The sequence below is a fragment of the Callorhinus ursinus genome, unplaced genomic scaffold (genome assembly GCF_003265705.2).
Source record: "Callorhinus ursinus isolate GAN/ISIS: 27379988/994484 unplaced genomic scaffold, GSC_fseal_2.0 scaffold87, whole genome shotgun sequence".
Classification (NCBI taxonomy): Eukaryota; Metazoa; Chordata; class Mammalia; order Carnivora; family Otariidae; genus Callorhinus; species Callorhinus ursinus.
This window is the reverse complement of record NW_027397149.1, coordinates 1,212,113-1,232,904: the sequence shown is the minus strand read 5'-3', so window position 1 is coordinate 1,232,904 and position 20,792 is coordinate 1,212,113. Positions and strand designations below refer to the sequence as shown.

Genomic DNA, 20,792 nt, shown 5'->3' with positions numbered 1-20,792 from the left:
TCACCCAGTTCTTTGGTGCGGGGAAGGGTGGGGGTCTGGGGGTAGAAAGCACGGATGGCCCTCGGACCCCAGGACGGGGCAGGACCCCCTGCCTGGTTATCCGAGCAGTCAGGCAAGAAAAAAAGCAGATTTTTATTCATCAGCAGGAGAGGAGGGCGGGTTTGGGCACTCAGGGCAGAGTCCAGGGCCCTTGTCCAGCTCCTCAGGCCCCTTTCTGGCAGCTCCTATGGGATATGAGATCAGGAAGTGGGAGGCCACACCCTGCCTCCCTAGGCTTTTGGGTCCTTCAGCTTCTCCCAAGGCAGGCTGAGGTGGGAGGGGCCCGGGGAAGGGGAGCCTTACATGTGTGTGCAGAACTGGTAAAGGAGGAAGAGGAAGGCCACTACCAGAGCGCCCACCAGGATGTGATGGAAGAGCTTGGAGTTGGGTCCTGTTAGACAAGGAGGGGAAGATGGGGACCCTGCCTCCTCTCCAATGGAAGGGCCAAGGGCAGCTCTTCTCCAGGCCCTGGCAAGGAAGGAGGCCCCTTCTCAAGCGGGTTCATACCTGAGTTAACAAAGATGACAGGTTTCTCTCCAATAAACTGGGCCACAGCCAGGAGCCTGGCTTGGTCTGAGTCTGGGTAATCAAAGAAGTCAGGTCTGTCTATGAAGAGCAGAGACTCTGCTCCCCGGACCAAGGTGCTGGCACGCTCCCGGCTGGGTGCTAGGGAGCAAAGTCTATGTCAAGAATCAAGCAGACCCCTGTCCTCCACCCCAAGAGGCTGTGGTTGACCAAGGACCCTGCCAGTCCACACAGCCTTAGTGTGGCTGGGGAGGGGCTTGATTTTGTTCCAGGAACATCTTAAGGATCAACTGAGCTCTCCATGCGAAGGTCCGTGCTGGATGGGGGGGGGGGGGGGGGGGGGGTGGGAGAGACGGGCCTGGAGAGGCAGGCCCTTGCTTGGCCTCCCAGCTCCTAAGGCAGATTGACCCTTCACCCCAAGACTTCCTCCTCCCCACTGCTCCCAGGACAGTTTCCCACCTGTTTCTATGGCCCCCAGCCCAACCAGCCACACCCATCCCCACGCCCACTGCCACAGCCTCATGACCCTTCCACTCCTGTGATTGGGGTGGGGGCTCTGTGATGTCACAGCCTGGGGCCATTCTGAGCATGAGCTCTGGGGTGAAGGGAGAGAGAAAGTGCTGGGAGCTGGGAACCTCCCCCCAAGTCCCCACATCAGAAGAGGACACTTTGGGACCGACCCCCCCCATCTCCCCCAGGGCCTTCATCCTTTGGGGTGATGCCAATGATAAAACAGTAACAGGGGCAGCCCCAACAGTTAGAAATAGGAGGGACTTGGGGCAAGCTTGCTGGAAGCTGGGACTAAGGAGAGCTGCCTTTGTATAGTAGGCACAGTCTTTCCTGGGGTGGGGGGCAGGGATAAACACCTCCAGCTACCCCCGAATCCACTCTCTACCTGGACTCCCTTACCCATCACAGCAAGCCTGTCCTCATTATTACAGACAAGGGAACCAAGGCACAGAGGGGCAAAGTAATGTGGGCGACGCACACTTCCCAGGGTTGTGCATTTTCCTCTCTGAGGCTCCCCCCCTGCCTTGGGTCCCCAAATTCAAGGGCATAGGGGTCCCTTAAGTGCTCAGCTGAGGACGACCCTGGGATTGGGAGCCGGGAGCAATAACAGGCGTGTCCCACTAGGTGGCAGCAGTGCTCACGGGTGCCTGTTTCCCTCCCACCCGCGAGGGCACCGCTCCCGCTCCTCCAAGCCCTCCTCCCGCCTCCTCCCGCAGGTGCTGCAGGAGAAGGTACTGCTGCGGGAACGGCAGGCACGGGGGTTGTCAGAGGAAAGGCCCCGCCCATCTCGAGGCCTGTCTCTTGGTCACCCACAGCGCCCTTGCAGGCTCCTCTCTCTGGGTCGGGGCCCGCAAGGGCCATCCCATTTCCCATTTCCAATCCCCACTTTTCTCTATTTGTCCCTTCCCAACAGCCACTGTCAATCCTGCGGGCCTCTAAGAGTTAGCTCTCCTCTGATTGGCAGGTGGGCCTGTCTGTCACAGATGTGTCCCGCCCCACCCAAGCCCAAGGACAGTTCAGGGTCTTCTTGGTTTGACTACACAGATGCCTGTTCAAGAGTCTCCGGCAGTCCCGGTTCTGTGACTTCCCCCAAATCAGACTTGTGTCTGTGGCATGTTGGGAGGTCCTCTGTCCTATGATGGAGGCGCCCTCCTCCCCTGGGTCCCCACCCCTCCTCTTTCTTGCCCTCAGGGGCTACCCTCTCAAGCGTCCTCACAGTAGCCCCGGGGAGGTCCTTGCCCTGCTCAGCTTCTATTTCCTAAACGGTAAAGCTCAGGGAGGAGAAAATGGGGGAAAAGGAGACAGACTAACATCTACGGGACCTCCTGTGGGTCCCTTTCCCCTACACTTCTCTCTTCTAAGAAAGAGGAAGTGACTTACCGGAAGTCAGGCACGTGAGGAGCAGCGAGGAGTCCGGCTGGAGTCCGGCTCCTGACCCCGGGCCAGGGTTCCCAGCCCAGGCGTGTCTGAGGCTGCTGCCACCGTGTAGCTGCGGGAAGGGGTCCAGAGCCTTTAGCCATTGGAGTGGATCTTGCTGTTTCCTCACTTGCCCCAAAAGGATGCAGCTGCCCCGTCCCCCAAGAAAGGCTCCTTTGACACAGGCAATGACTTCTCATTCATTTATTCGTCCAATCACTAAGTATATGTATTGAGCTCCTGCTCTGTGCTGGGCTCCATTTATGGCTTAGATAGAAATCACCAGGGCAGGTCTCGGCCCTCAGGAATATCACAGGGGAAAGAACTCTTGGATGCACATCATTATAGACAGACAACCCCTAAGGGGCTGTCTACACTTGTTGTCTCTGCTCCCTCACCTTTAAAACGACTTGGCTTCGTCCTCACCACTCCACTGAAGCCACTTTTGCCAAGTCTACCAATGACCTCTTAACTTGCCAAATCTAATGGTTTTGTCTATCTCGCAGCAGAGCACACATGCCCCTGCCTCTTGGTGTGGGAGCCCTGCTCGCCCATTTTCAGGGGTCCCCCTTCTCCAGCCAGCTCAGCCTTGGACCTTCTCTTTTCTGTCTATATTCTCTCTCCCTAGGTGATCTCATTCAGTCTCATGGCTTTAAATACCATCTATATGCTGGTGACTCACAAATGTATATTTCCAGCCTAGTCCTCTCCTCTGAGCTCCAGACTCCTCTACCCAGCTTCCTGCTTCGTGTCTCTGTATGTCCAAAACCATCTCCAACTCAACAGATCCCAAATGGAGCTCTTGGTTCTCCCATCCCAAACTGGGCTCCTGCTTTCCTTTGCCGCAAGGGGGTCTCACCGTTCCTTGAGATGCTCTGCTCCACACAAACACCCAGGAGTCATCCCAATCCCCCTTCCTCTCTCTCTCCTGACAGAGCCATCATCAAGACCTGTTGGCTCAATTTCCAACATAAATCTCAAATCCATCCGCCTCCCTGGCAGCTCCATTGCGGCTACTCTCCCAAGTCAACCCCATTCCTCCCCTGGTATTTCAACAGCCTGTGGACTGGGGGACTTCTCTCTGTTCACTCCTCCCTCGAGGAGAACAAATCAGAACACAAGGATCCATGACTTAAAACCCTCCAATGGCTTCCCCTGGTGCCTGTGTGATTATGAACTTCTTACCCTGAGCTGCAAGCCTCTTGCCCAGCCCCATCCACCCACCCACCTCAGGTCTTGCACGGCCCCCCTCGCTCAGCACACTCCAGTCTTTGCCCCCCAACCCGTGAACTGGCTAACTTCTCCTATCTTCCGAGTCTCAGTTGAGACCACACTTGGTGCAGGAGGGGAACTCCCATGGCCTTCGGATCCTGCCCTATCCTAACACTGTGTCGGAATTGTTTGTGTATCTGTCTCTTTCCCCTACAAGGCCCTGGAGCTACAGATCACCGATCTTGGTCACAGACTTGCACCAAAGCATATAGCAGGCGTCCAATAAATATTGGCCAAGTGGATGGATAAAAACCTTTCCACAAGCCAGGGCTCAGCATTGTCTGCCATTTGCCCCGCAACTGGCTAGAGCTCCCACTTCATCCTCACCGTGCCCCAACAAGACTTTCTGGAGGCGTGCTGCTGGGCCTGAGCTAAGCCCCGGGCAGGCAGCAGCAGAGGAGGGCAGGACTTCTTGGCCAGCTTGCTCCCCCCACTCCCCGCAGGCCCACGTCTGCCTCTTGTCAAACCCACCAGCTCTGGTCCTGGATGGGGGTCTCCCTTGGTCCTGCCTCCTCTCTTATCCTGGATAGCCCCAAAGGAAACCTGACGGTTGCCTTTAAATAGATATTATTTTATTTATTTTTTATTTATTTTTTAAAGATTTTATTTATTTATTTGAGACAGAGAGAATGAGAGAGAGAGAGCACATGAGAGGGGGGAGGGTCAGAGGGAGAAGCAGACTCCCCGCTGAGCGGGAAGCCCGATGAGGGACTCTATCCTGGGACTCCAGGATCATGACCTGAGCCGAAGGCAGTCGCTTAACCACCTGAGCCACCCAGGCGCCCTAGATATTATTTTAATGTATTCTTTCGAATAGGGAACAGAGGCGAATGGTACAAAATCCAAAGGGTACAAAAGCATAGAAAATAAGACTTTCCTATTCTTGCCCTACCCTACCCTCCAGCAATCTCCTCAGAGCTTGATGTAGTTACCACTTTCTTGGGCAGCCTTCCAAGGATAAGTTATGCACACACAAAAAAACCCGAACACATATAAACTCCTTTCTCCCCATTCCATTCATACTGTTCTGCGCCTTACTTTTTTAGGTTAAGCTGCGATTGGGAAGACGGCTCTGCACAAGTGTGTGCATACAAGTACAAGGGACTCTTTCTTTGTTGTGGCTGCATACTCTTTCACCGTTTGGGAACTGTGCCAGAACTGATTGAACTGATCCCCTGCTCGTGGACATTTAGGTTGTTTCCCGTCTTTTGTCATTGCAAACATGCTGCATTAAAGAACCCTGAACTTTGATTATTTTGCTCATGGGCCAGCATATCTGTAGGATAAAATCCTAGAAGTAGAATTTCTGGGTCAAAGAGTCTGTGTATTTGTCATCTTGGTATCCAACATCAGAATGGCCTCCGCAGAGGTGGTGCCCATTTACCCACAGCGTTGCACGCATTGTGTGTTAACAGATGCTTTGAGTTTTGTCATCTGGTAGGTGATAAGTGCTATCTCAGTGTGGTTTGACTTTGCATTTCTCTCTCTTTTTAAAAAAAAAATCGTGTATTTAAAAAAAACACACATAGTATTTCTATCTTAACCATTTGCAAACATACGGTTCAGTAGTGTTAAGTACATTCACATTATTGTGCAACCACACTTCTCTTACTTTTAAATCACAATACTTCGGGGTGCCAATTGAGGGCTAGGTGCAGCTTGAGGGAGCCTCCATGGCACTTCCTGGTGGTGGGGGAGACAGAAATGTAAACAGGCCGGAGAACGGAGCCTAAGGTAGGGCATTGGAAGCTAGGAGGTGGGGTGGGGATACTCTAGGAAGACTGCTAGGAAGATGTGACCCAGGATTACTCCCGAAGGAAGGGAAGATCTTCCAGGCCAGGGAGGTCCTGTGAGCACAAGTCCAGGGGCCTCGGAGATCCAGGTGTGTTCTAGGAACTGTAAGTGACGTTCCTGCCAGACAGCCACGGATCAGAGAAGTCAGGGTCTTGGGCTCAAGAGCCTCAAAGGCCACTGTGAGGACTCTGTCTTGGGGGGATGGCGGGTTTGGGGCAAAAAAGAACAAAGGTCCAAGGCTGGAGTTGGACAGGCAGATGGCAGGGTTCGGGTGGGAAATGGCAGACTGGTGAGGGACTGAACTGCAAGGCTCCGGGGCGTTCAGAAGGAAGCCTGACGCCCTTCCCCACCTGACGGACAGAACTGGAGATGGCAGGGGGTGGGGTGAGGGAGGGCACCCCGGCCCTTGGGGGCTGAGTTTGGGCCACAGGAGAGACGCCTGAACAGCTACAGAGAAGAGGCATGGGGTGGGGGGGGGAGCCACAGCCTTGGACCTGTCGCCTCCCTCAGACTGTGAGGTTCCCGGGCCCCCGGCTCGGAGACCCCCCAGATCCCAGGCCAGCGAGAGCGGGCCGATCAGATCCCCTGCGCCTGCCCCCCCACCCCCGGGGTCACTGCGGATCTCTAAGCCCCGCCCCTACGGATCTGGGGAGGGGGAAGGCCCGCCAGCCTACTCCCTCCCCCCGCGCTCTCTCCATGGGGGAGGGGCGTGAGGATGTGCGGGGGGCGGGGGGGGAGAAGGAGGAGGAGGAGGAGGAGGAGGAACAGGCGTCGCCATGGCAACCAGCCGGGTGGTCTAGCCCCGCAGACCTGAGAGGGAAGCTAGGAGACCGCCGGGGAGGCCGGCGCCGCGGGCTCGGCGCGGGGGCAGGGGCGGGGACCCGGGGTCTGCCGGGGAGTTGGGGAACGCCGGGCAATTCTCGCCGCTGGTTCCCGGTGGCGCAGGGAGCCCGTGTGTCTGCGAGAGTGTGCCGGCGAAGTTCTCCGCGGGGGGTTAGTGCGTGTGTGCGAGCGTGCGCACGTGGGCGCAGGCGTGTGCGCGGGAGTGCCCGTGGGGGTGTGTGTGTGCTGTGCACTCGCGTGCGCCCCGGTCTGTGCCCGGCGGGCGCGGGCGGGAGAGTCCCGCCCCCTCCCCAGCCTCCGGCCGCCCCTCCCCGCCTCCCGCCGCCTGCGCCGCCTGCTTCCTCGCCTCCACCTCGCTCACCCCCTCCTCCCCGCACTTTCTCCGGCTCTCCCTCCCTCCCTCTCGGCTCTCACCGCCGGACTCCGCGCTCTTCTCGCTGGCCGCCGCGGGAGTCGCCGGCCGCCACCGCCCAGCCTGTACCTGCCGCCCCCCCAGGGCTTGGGCACCTGTTGGAGGCACAGACACAGGTGCAGAGGGCTGGGCCGCCGGGGGCGTGAGGGTGAGGGAGAGCCTGTGAGCCCACGGCGTGCTTAGCTCCCCGGAGGCTGCAATTTCTGGCTCCTCTTGGAGAGCCAGTCTCAGGAGGAGGCATCCGAGGCGGGGGGGGGGGGGGGGGGGGGGGGGGGGTTTCCCCGCGGGGGGCTGCAGGGTAGGGGGGACCAGGCACGCAGGCAGGCAGGCCGATCCTGGGGCTGAATGAAGGGACAGTGGGCCATGAAAGCCTAGAGGGGTGGGTGACACCCGGCCCAGACAGGCCCCTGGTGCAGAGGGATGGACAGAGCCTAGGAGAGGCAGAGGAGGGGGCCTGCGGGGCTGCTTCAGAGGTAGGCAGGGCCCAGGGGCGGACGGCATCCCAGGATGAGGGGCAGGAGCTGGGAAGATGGCATCAGGAACTGTCCAAAGGTATGTGGGCATGGCCGAGGTGGAGCCAGGACCTATCTGGGGGAGTTGGGCTGGCAGCCCAGCCCCGGTGCAGCGAAGCTGGGGGTCCGGAGGGCGCAGGCCTCCTGCCTGCCCACCAGCTGGCCCAGGCCACCCTCTCCCTCCACACCTGGGAAGGGAAGCCAGGGAGGGTCCCACCAACTGGGGAGGTTGCTGTCTGGCCCTCAGCCAGCAGGCAGCAGGTACGAGGAGTCCGCCTGGGGCTCACTCTCTCTTGGACCTCCCTCCTGCAGCCAAGGGTGCTGCATGAGGGGCCGCAGGGGCGACCGCATGACCATCAACATCCAGGAGCACATGGCCATCAACGTGTGCCCTGGGCCCATCCGGCCCATCCGGCAGATCTCTGACTACTTCCCCCGCCCGGGACCAGGACCCGAAGGCGGGGGCAGGGATTTCAGGGCGGCCCCTGCCCGCCTGGCACCCCTGGCCCTGGCCCCCCCTGCAGCCCTCCTTGGGGCCACCACGCCCGAGGACGGAGCGGAGGTGGACAGCTACGACTCAGATGATACCAGTGAGTCTGGGGGCTGGGGGGGGGGGTGCTTCCGGGCTGTGGAAAGGGGCTGGGGCCCTGCTGGGCGTGTTGGGGGAGGCGGGCTCTGCCTCCAGGGCTGCAGTCAGCGTGGAGATTACAGTTTCCGAAAGGCTCAATATTCAATATTTCTGCTGAGACACTCAACCACCCACACAGCCCCAGTTGCGGCCCAGCCGGGGACCCAGACGCTCGCGCACACCCTCCCTTGCAGGCCGCCAGACGCCCAGGCGTGCGCACCTTCCCCAGCCTGCCCACGGGTCTCTCACACACACACCTGTCCTTACACACTGCCTCACGCTGGTCTTTCCTCTTCTCCAGCCGCCCTGGGCATGCTGGAGTTTGACCTTCTCTACGACCAGGCCTCCTGCACTCTGCACTGCAGTATCCTCAGGGCCAAGGTGGGTACTCCCTGCCTCCCAAGCCCTGGCCCCGTTTGCCTGTTTCCAGGTCCCCAGGTTGGACCCCTCCTCCTCCCCCCCATCCCCCGGCACCCTTCTTCTTGACTCTCCACACCCTGAGCATCCATTCTGCAGAGGGAGGCAGGGAGGCAGGGCTGGGAGCTTGCAGCCCTCTTCCCTCCCCTCCCCTCCCCTGCAGGGCCTCAAGCCCATGGATTTCAATGGCCTGGCTGACCCCTATGTCAAGCTACACCTGCTGCCTGGGGCCTGCAAGGTAACGGCCTCTTCCCTCCCCCAGCCTGAGCCGGCTTGTGGGTCTGTCCCCAACCTTCCCCTGCCTTCAGCCTCCATGGGTCTGGGGGACGTGGACTGAGAACCTTCGTCCCCACACCTCAGGCCAATAAGCTAAAAACTAAGACTCAGAGGAACACGCTGAATCCCGTGTGGAATGAGGATCTGACATACAGTGGGATCACGGATGATGACATCACCCACAAGGTGCTCAGGTGAGGGCTCCATTCCCCTTGTTACTGAGGATTCCAGCTCAGCACCTCCTCTGGGAGCTGTCATTGCCACCTTGTTTGGTTGGTTGATCTGCCTCCCATTAAGCCCTTCTCAGATGCTCAAGAACAATCACTGGCTCCCCATCCCCCTTCGGCAGCAGGCCCTCCAAATATCTCCTCCTACTGCTGGTCAGCTTCAAGACTCCTGACCTTTACCTGTTGTGTCTCTTCCATGGAAAGTGCTCCCCGCCGTGCCTCCTCCTGGAAGCTTTCCCTGGTTGCCGAGCGCCCTCCCCAACCCTACCCCCCCCCAACATGTCAGACCTATGTAGCAGAGGTCTGCCCATTCTCATGCCTGTGTCCCCCTAACATCCCGTGCTAAGGAGTGAAGTCTTCAGGGACAGGGAACTTGCTCCATCATCCCAGGAGGTGGAGCTGTGGGGACTGTAATCCCTGGCCCGACTGAAGGGCAGCACAGCCCAGGCTTGTGAGGCCTTTAGCTGTGTTCTTGGCAATGGGGAAGCTGGGGGAGGGTTGGCACCGGGGCGGGGGGGATTGGTCAGCCTTGGATTTTGGAGATCATTCTGCTGGCTGTGAGGCTGACTGGGGATCGGGGCGGGGGGCAGGGTGGACAGAGGCAAGACACCGGGAAGGCTGGCCCATCTCTCAGATGTGAGCGCATTGGGCCTGAGTAGCCGAGTGCGCACTGGTGCCCAGCCCTGGGTTATGCGCCTTTACATTTATTTCCCTTGATCCTGATAGTTGTAGGAGGTGGGTGCTCATTATCTCCGTTTTATAGATGGGAATTGAGGCATAGGGAGGTGGAGTGACTTGGCCAAGGTCACATAGGTAGCTAGTAGGTGGCAGAGGAAGGAAATTAACAGCCCTCCATGACAGCTCCTCAGGAGGGTCAGGACAGAAGGAAGCGCAGGGAGCTGCATAAGGGGATGAACAGAACTGAAAGCAATCATTTCTTAAAGATTTTGTCAGAGAGAGAGCGTACACACAAGCAGGGGGAGAGGGAGAAGCGGATTTCCCGCGGAGCAGGGAGCCTGACGCGGGGCTCGATCCCAGGACCCTGGGACCACGACCTGAGCCGAAGGCAGACGCTTCATGGACTGAGCCACCATGGCACCCCTATAAGCTGTCATTTCTTAATCGCTGGGCTCCTGTGTGTCTCTCCCAGGCTGGTGCCCTGCTCCAGGCAAAGGACAGGAGTGCCGGAGGAGGCGCGGGATCCTCGCCCGACTGCCCAAGGCTCCTCAAGGCGCTTCCAGCCCTTGCACACGGGAGTCCGGGACCCACACCCACCAATGCCTGCTCTGGGCACATTGTTCAGTTGGATCCCGTCCCCAGGCTCTGAATGGAGGCAGTGGAGGGTGGCGGTCCTCAGGATTCGTGGGGGCTTCCTGAAGTAGCTGCCTGGGTCCCGATGGCCCAGGGGTGGCCGGGGCAGCTGTAGGGGGCAGGGCAGCGGGACAGGGCCGATCACAGCATCCTCTTCACGTTCCGGGCCGGGACTCGCCGCACAGCCCATGCGACAGGCGAGGCGTAGAGTAGGGCAGAGCTGGGATTGGCCTCGGGTGCTCCGCGTTCGGTTGGAGGACCTTTCTCCCCCACCGGAGCAGGCTCAGGTACGCCAGGGGGCCCTGACCCTGCAGTTCCCCGCCAGGATCTCCGTCTGTGACGAGGACAAGCTGAGCCACAATGAATTCATCGGGGAGATCCGAGTACCCCTCCGCCGCCTCAAGCCTTCACAGAAGAAACATTTTAACATCTGCCTTGAGCGCCAGGTCCCGGTCTGTGTAGGGGCTGGGGGGTGGGGGTGGGGGCGGGGCGGGGCGGGGCGGCAGCCCTGGGGAGGCCAGGTTTCCAGAACCTTCTCTTCGTCCCCTCAGCTGGCTTCACCCTCCTCCATGTCAGCGGCACTGAGGGGCATCTCCTGTTACCTGAAGGAGGTGAGGTAACCTCACAGGGACCGCGTCTGGGTGGGAGGTGGCGGGGATGCAGGCTGATCCCGAGTCGGCCCCACAGCTGGAGCAGGCCGAGCAGGGGCCTGGGCTGCTGGAAGAGCGCGGGCGCATCCTGCTGAGTCTCAGCTACAGCTCTCGGCGCCGGGGGCTGCTGGTGGGCATCGTGCGCTGCGCCCACCTGGCTGCCATGGATGTCAACGGCTACTCCGACCCCTACGTCAAGACGTGAGCCCGCCCTTCCCTCCCCTGGGAGCCTGCCTGACCTCCTCCGCGGCCTGATGTGTCCCTGACCGCCCCCCTCCTCTACAGGTACCTGAGGCCTGACGTGGATAAGAAATCCAAGCATAAAACGTGCGTGAAGAAGAAGACTCTTAATCCGGAATTTAATGAGGTAAGCGGGGCGGGGGGACGGTGGAGGCTGGGGCCGGGGCCGGGGCCTCACGGAAGCTGTGGCCTGCCCTGCCCCAGGACTTCTTCTACGAGATGGAGCTCTCTGCTCTGGCCACCAAGACTCTGGAAGTCACAGTGTGGGACTACGACATCGGCAAATCCAACGACTTCATCGGTGAGGGATGAGGCTGCCGGGTGGAGCCTATGATGGGGGGTCGGGGGTGGCAGGCCGGCAGAGATGGGCCCTGACGGTGCCAGCCTCTTGCTGCCTCCCAGGTGGCGTGTCCCTGGGACCTGGGGCCCGGGGTGAGGCCCGGAAGCACTGGAGTGACTGTCTGCAGCAGCCGGACGCGGCCCTGGAGCGCTGGCACACCTTGACCAGTGAGCTGCCCCCCGCCGCCGGGGCCCTGCCCTCAGCCTGAGCGGGCGGCAGCTGCCCGGCATGGGCCCCGCGGGGCCAGGACCCAACCTCCGCACGAGTGTGTTGCACGTTTACACGGGGTGGATGCCCCGCCCCCCACTACCTGTCTTATTTTGTGAGTCTCCGTGACCGTGGGTCTGTCCTGTCCTGAGGGGCCGTGGACATCTATATTCACATATGCAAACTTCCTCCTGCCTGACTCGCTCCCACGCAGATATGCAAAAACCCGGCCCGGGCACGCCCACAGGGGGCCGCCGCGCCTCTCTCCTGCCCCTCCAGGCTGCCCCGTCCCCCTCGGCCCACAGGGAGGAGGTCGGATTCGGGGGCGGGGGGGGGGTTCGGAGGAGGGGAATGTCTCCAAAAAAGAGAAGGACAAAAAACAAAAACGAAAAAAAGAGCCACTACTTTAATACAGAATCTTCGTTAAAAACCAACCAACCAACCTAGCCCTGTACAGCTGCCCTTTTAAATGCGGGGGCCACCGCAGGCTCTCTGCCTCTCCCAGAGGTGGCAGATGCTCCCGGCCACTCATTTAAAGAACTGTCCCCTGGATGGGGCCAGGACGGGAGGGCAGGGCCTCTGCCCTCCCCCTCACCCCCACCCCCGTGGGGACCCACCTCCCGGGGGACGTCCGTGCATGTTTACGCCTCTTCTGATTGTGTCAGTGGCCGCAGCATGGCAACTGGGCGTCAATAAACGTCTCTGCGGAAGCTGGGGGCTCGTGTGTGCTGGCGTCAGGCACAGGGCGTGGGCTCGGCCAGAGATGGGGTCACTCCGGGATGTCGATCACCAGGTCGTCATCCCCGTCCAGGGCATCGTCCCCGCTGCCCGCATCGCTGAACATCTGCCGAGGGACGGCGCTCAGGATCGTGGGGGGAGGCATCTTGGGTGGAGGCAGTGGAGCCAGGGCTGCCCCCACCCCGGCCCCCGAGCCCCGGCCCGGGAAGGTCAGCGGCCCTCCCACAGGGCAGTCGGGGGGGCCCACCGCCATCTGCAGCAGGGGGAAGAAACACAGGGAGGGCTGGTCAGGGAGGCACTGGACCTCCAGAAGGCTGGCGGGGGCCTCTTAAGGCAGTTCTGGGGGACAGGGAAGGGGGGCAAAGGCTCATGCCGGGGGCAGTGGACACAGCCGGGCCAGCCAATGCTGGAATCAGGGTGGGGGGGGCCTGCCTCACCTCAGCCCCTTGAATCTCACCCCACAAATGCCTGCAGGTGAGAGGTGGTGATGGAGGCGGTGATGAGGGGGGTGGTGGGGGTGGGGGGGGGGGGGGGGGGGGGGGGGGGGGGGGGGGGGTGGATCTCCCAGGAAACCAGGAGGGGAAGGCCGGACCCCACCCTCTCCAGGGAGGCCCCTTGGCTGCCCCCGGGACAGCACTTAGAGCCGGTCAGGGCGGTCAGAGCCAGCCCGCAGTGCCAGCCTGCCCGCCTCTGGGCACCTCGGACCACAGCTGCCGGCACCGGCCTCTCCCTCCTACTTCGGGACTCACTGGTGAGCTGGACGCTGTCCTAGGCTTTCGCCCCCCCGCCGGGCGAGGCTTCTACCTCTTCTGTCTGGGGACCCCCGCAGCTCACCTGGGCTACGGTACCAGCCTCCTAACTGGACTCCCTGCCTTCAGCCTCTCCCAGAGTCAGCTCTTCCACACTGCAGCCAGAGTGAGCTCTCTAAAACACAGACCTGAGCGTGTCATTCCCCCACTCAAGGGACAGGCGGGAAGCTGCGCCCGACAACAGGCCAGCCCCTCCACCTGAAGTATCCTTTTCTAGCCATCAAAAGTCTTGCTTTGTCCTCCGAGGCTGGGACGTGGCCTCTGTCCTGCCCAACCCTCCAGCCCCCGCCCCCTGCCAGGGCCCCCCCCCCCCCCCCCCACCAGAGAGCTCTGTGGGCCCAAACCGAGCACCTGCTACATGCCAGGTGACTGCCATTAACACCCGTTCCGACCACCCTGGAAGGGAGGGAAGGTTACGGGCCAGAGGAGGAATCTGAGACTCGCAAATGAAGACTCCGAAGCACAGGCCCACTGGGTGCCCGCTGGGTGCCCTCTGGGTCCCCGCTGGGCAGGTCCCGTTTGGCCCCAGGTGGCGGCGGCAGGAAGTGCTTACGTGTGTCTCTACAGTGGCCCCCGGAGCCTACTTTCACACCTTCCGCCCTCATGGCCTACCAGCTGCCTCTCCAGGAGCCCCCAGCCCCGCTGCTGTCCCTGGGGTGGTGGAGGGCCAGAGTGGGCCTTTACCTCCTGGTCAGTGCCTCAGGGTACAGAACTTGGCCAGGACTGGTGACAGACAAGAGGCCCAGCTCCATGAGGACAGCCCCCCCTCCTCTGGCTGCCACCTTTGGACCTCCACCTAAGTCCCTACGTCCCACCCCTTCCTGGCCTTCCCCAATGGCCTCTGTGTGACCAAAAGCACCTCCTGTTCAGCCACAGCTTACTAGGAACCAGGCACTGGGCTATGTGTTTTCTCTTCCTGAACTTACTTCACTCTACACTGACCCCACCGAACAGAGAAGAAAGCTGAGGCTCAGAAAGTGAAATGACTTGCCCGAAGTGTGTGGAGGACTCAAATCCACTCCATCTGACTGGGGCCCAGGCCCTTAACTGACCTGCTCCTGTCTTCACGGCTGTCCTTTGTCTCCTCAGATTGAGCCACCCAGAAACTTCAGTGACCCCCACCCCTTTACAAGGACCTCCTGGCCCTGGGCACCCAGGCCTCTGTGATCCCCCCTCACCCTATGTTTCTGTCCGCCGTCCTTCTCTCTTCTCTCTCCTGCGTCAGCCCAAACAACACTTCTGCCAGGTCCCTATCTTCCTTCCACTCTTGCTGAGCCTGCAATTTCCAAATCTCACCTCCCCTGGGCTCAGATGTTACCTCTTCTTTAAGGCCTTCCCTGATTTACCCCCTCCTCCACCACAGCAACTGATCTGGGCCCCTCTCTCAACCAACCTCCTCTCTCCTCGATGGCCACAACTCAGCTCCCCGTCACCTCTCCGGCAGGACCCAGCACCTCAGCCTCACACAGCAATGCCACACGCGTGCCACGCCTCCACCCATCGGCTCCAGGCTTCCCCGCCCCTGGCCTTGCGCACCATCCCGCCCTACAGGCCAGAAGCAAAAGCCTGCCAAGGAGAGTGCGGGGGCCGAGGTCACATGGAGGCTAAGCAGCAGAGCTGGGATTTGAACCCCGAACCAGCACTCCTAACCACCCCAAACGTGACCTCCCATTTTGCCTCTGGCTCCCGTCTACCCGCCGTGAAAGCTTCGTATCTAGTCCCAGTTCCACTCTGACTCGGAGCTGGAAGGGCACTGTACCTCCTGGGCCCTACTCTCTCCTAGGGCTCAGCGCGCAGGCCTCTCTCCCCTCCTCTCCAGCCACGTTCTCCCCCAACAATCACACCCGCCTCCACGCTGAGGACTTCAGTGCACCCCACGAGCCCCAGGCTTGCGGCCTCCTGGATCTCGCTGGCCTTTCCTGACAGCATTCAGCATGTCCCAACCCGTCTTCCCTCCCACAGCTGCTCCTCCAGGACCTCCCGGGCTCAGAGGGAGGCTACCCCTCTTCTTCAGTTGCTCGGGCCCCAAATCCTGGAGCCGCCCCTGGGCTCTGCTCTTTCCCACAGCCCACGCTGGTCTTCCCATGGCTCCATCTTCGAAATTGATGCATCAGCCACTTTTTGGCGCTCTACCTGCTTTACTGCAGGAGCCTGCTTGGGGGGTCTCTCCACTTGCATCCCCACCTAGTGCCTCCCCGGTCCGTTCTCCACACAGCTGTGAGTTCCATAAAGCAGAGCAGATTCCCCTCTGCCTGACCTCCTGCAACGGCTCCCCATTTCATTCACGGTACAAGCGAAGCCTCTGTGACACCGAGAGGGCGCTCCACCATCCTGCCCCCTGGTTATTTCTCTCACCTGCTTACCACCCCCCCACCCCTCCCTTGCCTCTGACCACACTGGCCTCCTTCCTGGTCCGTGAACAGGTGGACACACGCACTCCTGGGGGCCTCTGCACTGCTTGCTCTCTCTGAAACACCTGTTCAGAGAGTCACATGCTCGCTTCTCATTTCTTTTAAGCCTCTGACCAAATAATGTCCTAGACCACCCACCCAAAAATACCGGCCCCTCTCTACTCTGGGGCTTCCCACCCTCTACCTGGCCCCATTTCTCAGCGCTGGCACCTCCTTTTCTTGTCTGTCTTCCACCTCTCTTGCTAGAATGGGAGGTTCGTGAAGGTGGGGATTTTTGTGTTTTGTTCGCTACCGCGTCTGCAGCACCTAGAACAGTGCCTGGTACACAGCAGGTGCTCCAGAAACACTCGTTCGCTACATGTGGTTTGATCACTCACTTACAGATGCAGAAGAGGAGGCCTAGACAGCCAAAGAGACCTGTTCTACGTCACATGGTTTTTAACTGGTGGAATCTTGACTCCACTCCAGGTCCCACAACTCTGCCTGTCCGCTGGGGCTGCCCGGCGTCACAGGCCACCTGTGAACAATGAGCCTGGCCCCCCAGAGTCTTAGCTTTGCGGGCCCCAAGGGTGGTCCTGCCCTCATTGTTCTCCACATCAAGCCTGTGGGCCAGGACATCTCTGACCCACCCCTCAGCTCCTAGCCCTAGGCTGGGCCCCCAGCAGCCCCAAATCAATCCTTGGAAGTTCTCGGACAGGCCCCAGCCCGTCTGGAGCCTCCCTCAGATGGCGGTCCTCCTGCCGTTCTGGCCCCTCCCTAACATCCCCCAATCAGGGTACCTTGAGTTTCCGGGGCAGGCGGGGCCGTTTCTCCCGCTTGGGCCTCAGGGGGCTGGGCTCGGGCAGCTGCAGGGCCAGGTAGTCAGAAGGGAATGGGGGGTAGGGAGGGGAAGCCAGCTGCAGGCAGGAGTGAGGGGATGGAGATGGGAAATGGAGTGGATGGGGTTGAGGGGGGAGGGGAAGAAACGCAAACAGGAGGAGGAATGGAAAAACAAGAGGTGGTGATGAGTGTGGCTCCTGAGAACAGAAGGGGAGGGGACAGCAGCAGGACTGTGTCCTGAGCTCTGCTCTCCTCAGTCACGCCTGTCCCCCATTCCTACACCAGAGAGAAGTGGGCAGCCCCGACTCACACCCCTCCAACGGACGCTTGCTGCCACACCCAGACAGATGTCCCCAGAGTTGGGCCGGCCTCCCCCTGAGGCCCGTCTGCCCAACAATGCCCACCTTACTCCCAGGCGGCTCAGCTACCGCTTCCCACCCTTGACGACAACTCACCGAGCTCAGGTACGGGGAGGGGGCCGTGGAGGCCTGAAGGGGAAACCCCGTTGAAGGAGGCAGGGAGAGGCTGGAGGGGGAGGGGGCGCCCCCCAGCGGAGGGCTTCTCTTCCTGGAGAAAGTACGGGGGGGGGGAGGTTGTCAGAGGCAGCTAGGAGGCCCAGGTGCCCCCACCCACCCACCCCCACCCCCAGAGAAGAACAATGGCTTCTTCCCACCTCTTGGGGGCTGGCGTGTCCGACAGCTTGGGTGTTCCCTCTGTCTCGCTGTTATCTGAAGATGCAGTGGCATCTGAGTCTGTGAGGGGGGAGGACTGGTCAGAGGGAGGGTGGGGGGCTCCAGCCTACCCCAGAGAGGTGCAATCTCAACTCTATGGAAGGGCCCCAGGGAATCTGACTCCCCAGTTGGCACATAGGCGCTCTTCAGGAGAGGCCCACAGCTTCCTAAAATGTCCTTTACAACTGACTTCCTGCCTGGACTCCTCCCTCATAACACAACTGTCAAGCACTTAACTGCGTGCTAGGCTCTGAAAAGTTCACCCCCGCTCCCTGTACTCATAACCACCCAAGGAGGAAGGTGAGGGCATCATGTCCTCCTTCCAGATGAGGTCACCGAGGCTGAGAGAGTAAAGTGTGCAGCTGGAACTAGAACCCCCCATCTCTGCTCATGCACTCTCTTCTGCCACTCTTAAGCTGCCTTCAGCTCCTGCCTCTGTTCCACTCCCCAGGTCCAGGGTCCTGCTAAGCTACCCTTCACATCTCCCCTGTCTTTAGCCACTGCTCCCCACCCCAACGACCACCACCTCAGACCGCCACATCAACATCGCCGGCTCACCTCTCCTGCTACCCACTGTCCACGCCAGCTCCAGAATGATCTATCTGGAAAGCTGATCCCAGCCTTCCTGGTGACATCGCCTCCTGCCTGCAAACGTCTGGAGTGCTTCTTAATCTGGTCTCAACCTACCTTTCTGGTCTCCTGACCGAACCATACTCTTCCGTCACATCATTTCCTCTAGAAAGAAATTTATCTCCCAGTTCTGCACTTCTACTTAGAAGGCCCATAGCTCATTTAACAATAACTGATACCCGGGATGTACGCTGTCCCCAGTTTCTCTGCTCAGATCCTTTAAGAAGCAAAATTAAACACTGCCTCTCTGAGAAGTCTTCCAGAATCCCTCAGGCTCAGTTAATTGCTGGCTTTCCCCAAAACTCTCCACTCTCACTTGTCAGGGCTTGCCTCTCGTTGTGCTAAGATGTGTCATGTGTGGGTGTCTCCCTGACCAGACGGTGGGCTTTTCCAGGATACGAGTGGCGGCTTACGTCTCTGGTTCTCCCTCCTCAAGATTTATCTCACTCTGACCATGAACATACTGTTTTTTCTCATGGCTCCTGTCCTGAAGTGCCCCTCAAACAGGAAGTTACCTGGAAGACCTCAGGGAAGGAACAGGCAGGCAATGAGCAGCAGGACGAAAAGCCAAACGGTTTGCCTTGACCCATATGAGCTGGCTCCTGCCTATTTCTCTGACCTCATCCATCACCTACCAACCCATCATACATAAAGGAATGACCATTGTGTGTTCCAATAAAACACTATTTATGAAAACAAGTAGCCTGGCTGGCTGTCGTCTGCTGACCCCACTCCAGACCAGTGTTTAAAAAGCACCATGGGGAAAGCTGATCATATATGTCATAGGTTATAAGGACCCCACGCTGGAATAGGACCACAAATGCCCACCTTAGCACTTTTTCAAACTGTGGGTCTCACCCTATTAGTGGGTCATGAAGTCAACTTAGTGATTTGCAACCAGCATTAAGTTTAAAAAAAAACAAACAACAAAACAGTAAAGAAAAAAGCAGTCTAGGGGCGTCGGGGTGGCTCAGTCATTAAGCGTCTGCCTTCGGCTCAGGTCATGATCCCCGGGTCCTGGGATCAAGCCCCGCATCGGGCCCCCTGCTCGGCGGGAAGCCTGCTTCTCCCTCTCCCACTCCCCCTGCTTGTGCTCTGTCTCTCGCTGTGTCTCTCTCTGTCAAATAAATAAATAAAATCTTAAAAAAAAAAAAAAAGAAAAAGAAAAAACCAGTCTAAAAACCACCAGAACAAATTATATACGATGACCTTGACGCTGTTTCATCTTGTGGTCTTATAAGCAAGTATGTCCGCGGGGCCTTAGTCTGACATGATAAGGAGTGCTCAAAGCAAAGTTTGGAAATACCGCTTCAGCCCTTCTGCTCTGGTCCCTTCTCACCTCAGGGCATCTGCACTGGCTGTTCCCTCTGCCTGGAAATCTCTCACTTGTATCTGCACAAAATTGGTTTCTGCTTCTTAGCTAGGTCCCAGCTCAAACATTCCTTCCCGAGAAACGCTTTTCCGGAGTGCTCTACTGACGCTGTCTGTCATCTGCTTTTGCGTCGTTTGCAAACTAAGAACGGCTTTTACGTTTTTAAATGTGGGGCGAGGGTGGACTCAAAGGAAAAATACCACTTATGACATGTGAAAATCACATGAAATTCAAGTTTCAGTGTCCATAAATAAAGTTTTATTGAAACACATCCATGCTCACTTATTTACATATTACCTGTGGCTACTTTTGCGCTACAACAGCAGAACTGGGTAGTTGCAACAGTTCTGCAAAGCCTGAAATATGTTTTATCTGGCCCTTTACAGAAAACGTTTACCAACCCCTGCTCTAGTCCGATCACTACCATGCAACCCTGATTTTATTCCTTTCAAATCTAAGATCCTAGTTTCTTTGTTTTCCTGTTACCCCCAGCCAGAACGCAAATTCCACTGTATCCCCTGTGCAAAGCAATAAATACTCGAGTGAAAGAATGGTGGAGGTGAAGGGCAAGCAACAGATTTAAGAACCACTGGAGGTTTTATCAGCCTCCGCAGCCTATAATGAGGGGCCCAGGAAGCTTGCCGAAGTGCCAGGAGCCACTTCCTCCACTAATTTTTCATGACCTTGCTCACCAGAAGAATCTTCATCCACGTTCTCGTACTGCAGAAGTCGGTCTAGGAGGAAACTAAAGGAAGAGGTGGGGGAGAACAAGAGTGTTTATTCCCATCTCAGCAACGTTCTTCTGGACCCTGTCCCCTCTAGCTGGTCAAGGGGTCCCCGCAACAGCCTCAAGCCAGGCGCCATGCATCTGTGGCCCAATTCCAAGGACGGGGTCCGAATGTAGATCCACAGAAGCCACATCACCCGCAGACATTCCCCCTTCCCCCCACCGTGTCCCACCTCTTATCCCGGGACACCTTCAGCAACTTCCTCTGCGCCTTCCTCAGCTCCTCCTGGAAGCACTCGTGTTCCTGTATCACAAGCAAGGTGGACGCTGAGCCAACGGCCATCCGTAAAGGGGCCCGGAACCCGGCGACAGCTGACTCCGCTCCCTTTACACGTGGGTAAACTGAGGTCCTACCAGCGCCAGGCCTCAACCCCCACAAACCTCTCACCCCAGCACTCACGTAGATGAGGAACTTGAGCTTCCGCTTCAGGTTCCGGTATTTCTTCTTGTAGTCCACTTCGCCGTCGGCCGGCCCGTTCATGACCCGCCCCAGGAGCAATGCCCCGCAGGTGTCAGGCGTCCCGCTACCCAGAGCCTGCGCACAGCCCCGCCTCTCACGCCTCCGCTTCCGGAGACTCCGTAAGTCTGTGTCCGCCGGGACTACAACTCCCAGCGTACCCCGCGCCCAAGCCTCTTAACCGCAAGGGTTGCCTTCTTAGGCGCACCGGGAAAAGAACGTAGCTTTCAGGGGCTACGCTGAAGATGGCGTCGCAGCGACGCGATGATGTCATAAAGATGGCGGACGCCGGAGGTACCTTTGTGGATTCTGGATAATCGCAAGCCCCAAGACTTTCCCCCCAGGGATTCCTAGTCTTCAGGCGAGGATATCCTTTTTTATCTGTCTTTCGAAATCACTGCGGCCTAGCTAGTGCCCGT

At 58.9% G+C, this 20,792-nt stretch overlaps 3 protein-coding genes and 1 long non-coding RNA gene across 11 annotated transcripts; 2 read left to right on the top strand and 2 right to left on the bottom strand.

Moving 5' to 3' along the window:
- Positions 1-117: 117 nt before the first annotated feature.
- Positions 118-1,090, bottom strand: CUNH16orf92 (chromosome unknown C16orf92 homolog). The gene is made up of 4 exons (XM_025854129.2): positions 1,024-1,090; positions 547-705; positions 343-430; positions 118-224 (listed from the first exon to the last, which is right to left on the bottom strand). Exons 1-4 carry the CDS (start codon positions 1,085-1,087, stop codon positions 203-205), a joined length of 333 nt encoding a protein of 110 aa, XP_025709914.1. The 5' UTR covers positions 1,088-1,090; the 3' UTR covers positions 118-202.
- A 79-nt stretch (positions 1,091-1,169) lies between these two features.
- LOC141371690 (uncharacterized) lies at positions 1,170-5,005 on the top strand. Its single transcript, XR_012376844.1, has 3 exons — positions 1,170-1,279; positions 1,699-1,805; positions 4,809-5,005. It is a non-coding gene; the product is annotated as an uncharacterized lncRNA (long non-coding RNA).
- A 1,453-nt stretch (positions 5,006-6,458) lies between these two features.
- On the top strand, positions 6,459-11,744 carry DOC2A (double C2 domain alpha). Of its 3 annotated transcripts, none has more exons than XM_025853939.2 (11): positions 6,459-6,927; positions 7,636-7,913; positions 8,253-8,332; positions 8,532-8,606; positions 8,729-8,838; positions 10,508-10,634; positions 10,734-10,793; positions 10,870-11,033; positions 11,118-11,199; positions 11,277-11,373; positions 11,475-11,744. In XM_025853939.2, exons 2-11 carry the CDS (start codon positions 7,649-7,651, stop codon positions 11,618-11,620), a joined length of 1,206 nt encoding a protein of 401 aa, XP_025709724.1. In that variant the 5' UTR covers positions 6,459-6,927; positions 7,636-7,648; the 3' UTR covers positions 11,621-11,744. The 3 variants fall into 3 exon arrangements, with proteins under 3 accessions (XP_025709724.1, XP_073744204.1, XP_073744205.1); XM_073888103.1 differs by lacking the exon at positions 6,459-6,927 and adding an exon at positions 7,124-7,363; XM_073888104.1 differs by lacking the exons at positions 6,459-6,927; positions 8,532-8,606 and adding an exon at positions 7,124-7,363.
- Positions 11,745-12,003: 259 nt separating this feature from the next.
- On the bottom strand, positions 12,004-20,450 carry INO80E (INO80 complex subunit E). Of its 6 annotated transcripts, XM_025854197.2 has the most exons (8): positions 20,317-20,450; positions 20,090-20,160; positions 19,822-19,874; positions 17,070-17,148; positions 16,852-16,963; positions 16,357-16,473; positions 13,192-13,281; positions 12,477-12,610 (listed from the first exon to the last, which is right to left on the bottom strand). In XM_025854197.2, exons 1-7 carry the CDS (start codon positions 20,395-20,397, stop codon positions 13,213-13,215), a joined length of 582 nt encoding a protein of 193 aa, XP_025709982.1. In that variant the 5' UTR covers positions 20,398-20,450; the 3' UTR covers positions 12,477-12,610; positions 13,192-13,212. The 6 variants fall into 6 exon arrangements, with proteins under 6 accessions (XP_025709978.1, XP_025709979.1, XP_025709981.1 ...); XM_025854193.2 differs by lacking the exon at positions 13,192-13,281 and having other exon boundaries at positions 12,004-12,610; XM_025854194.2 differs by lacking the exon at positions 13,192-13,281 and having other exon boundaries at positions 12,004-12,610; positions 16,357-16,422.
- Positions 20,451-20,792: the final 342 nt, after the last annotated feature.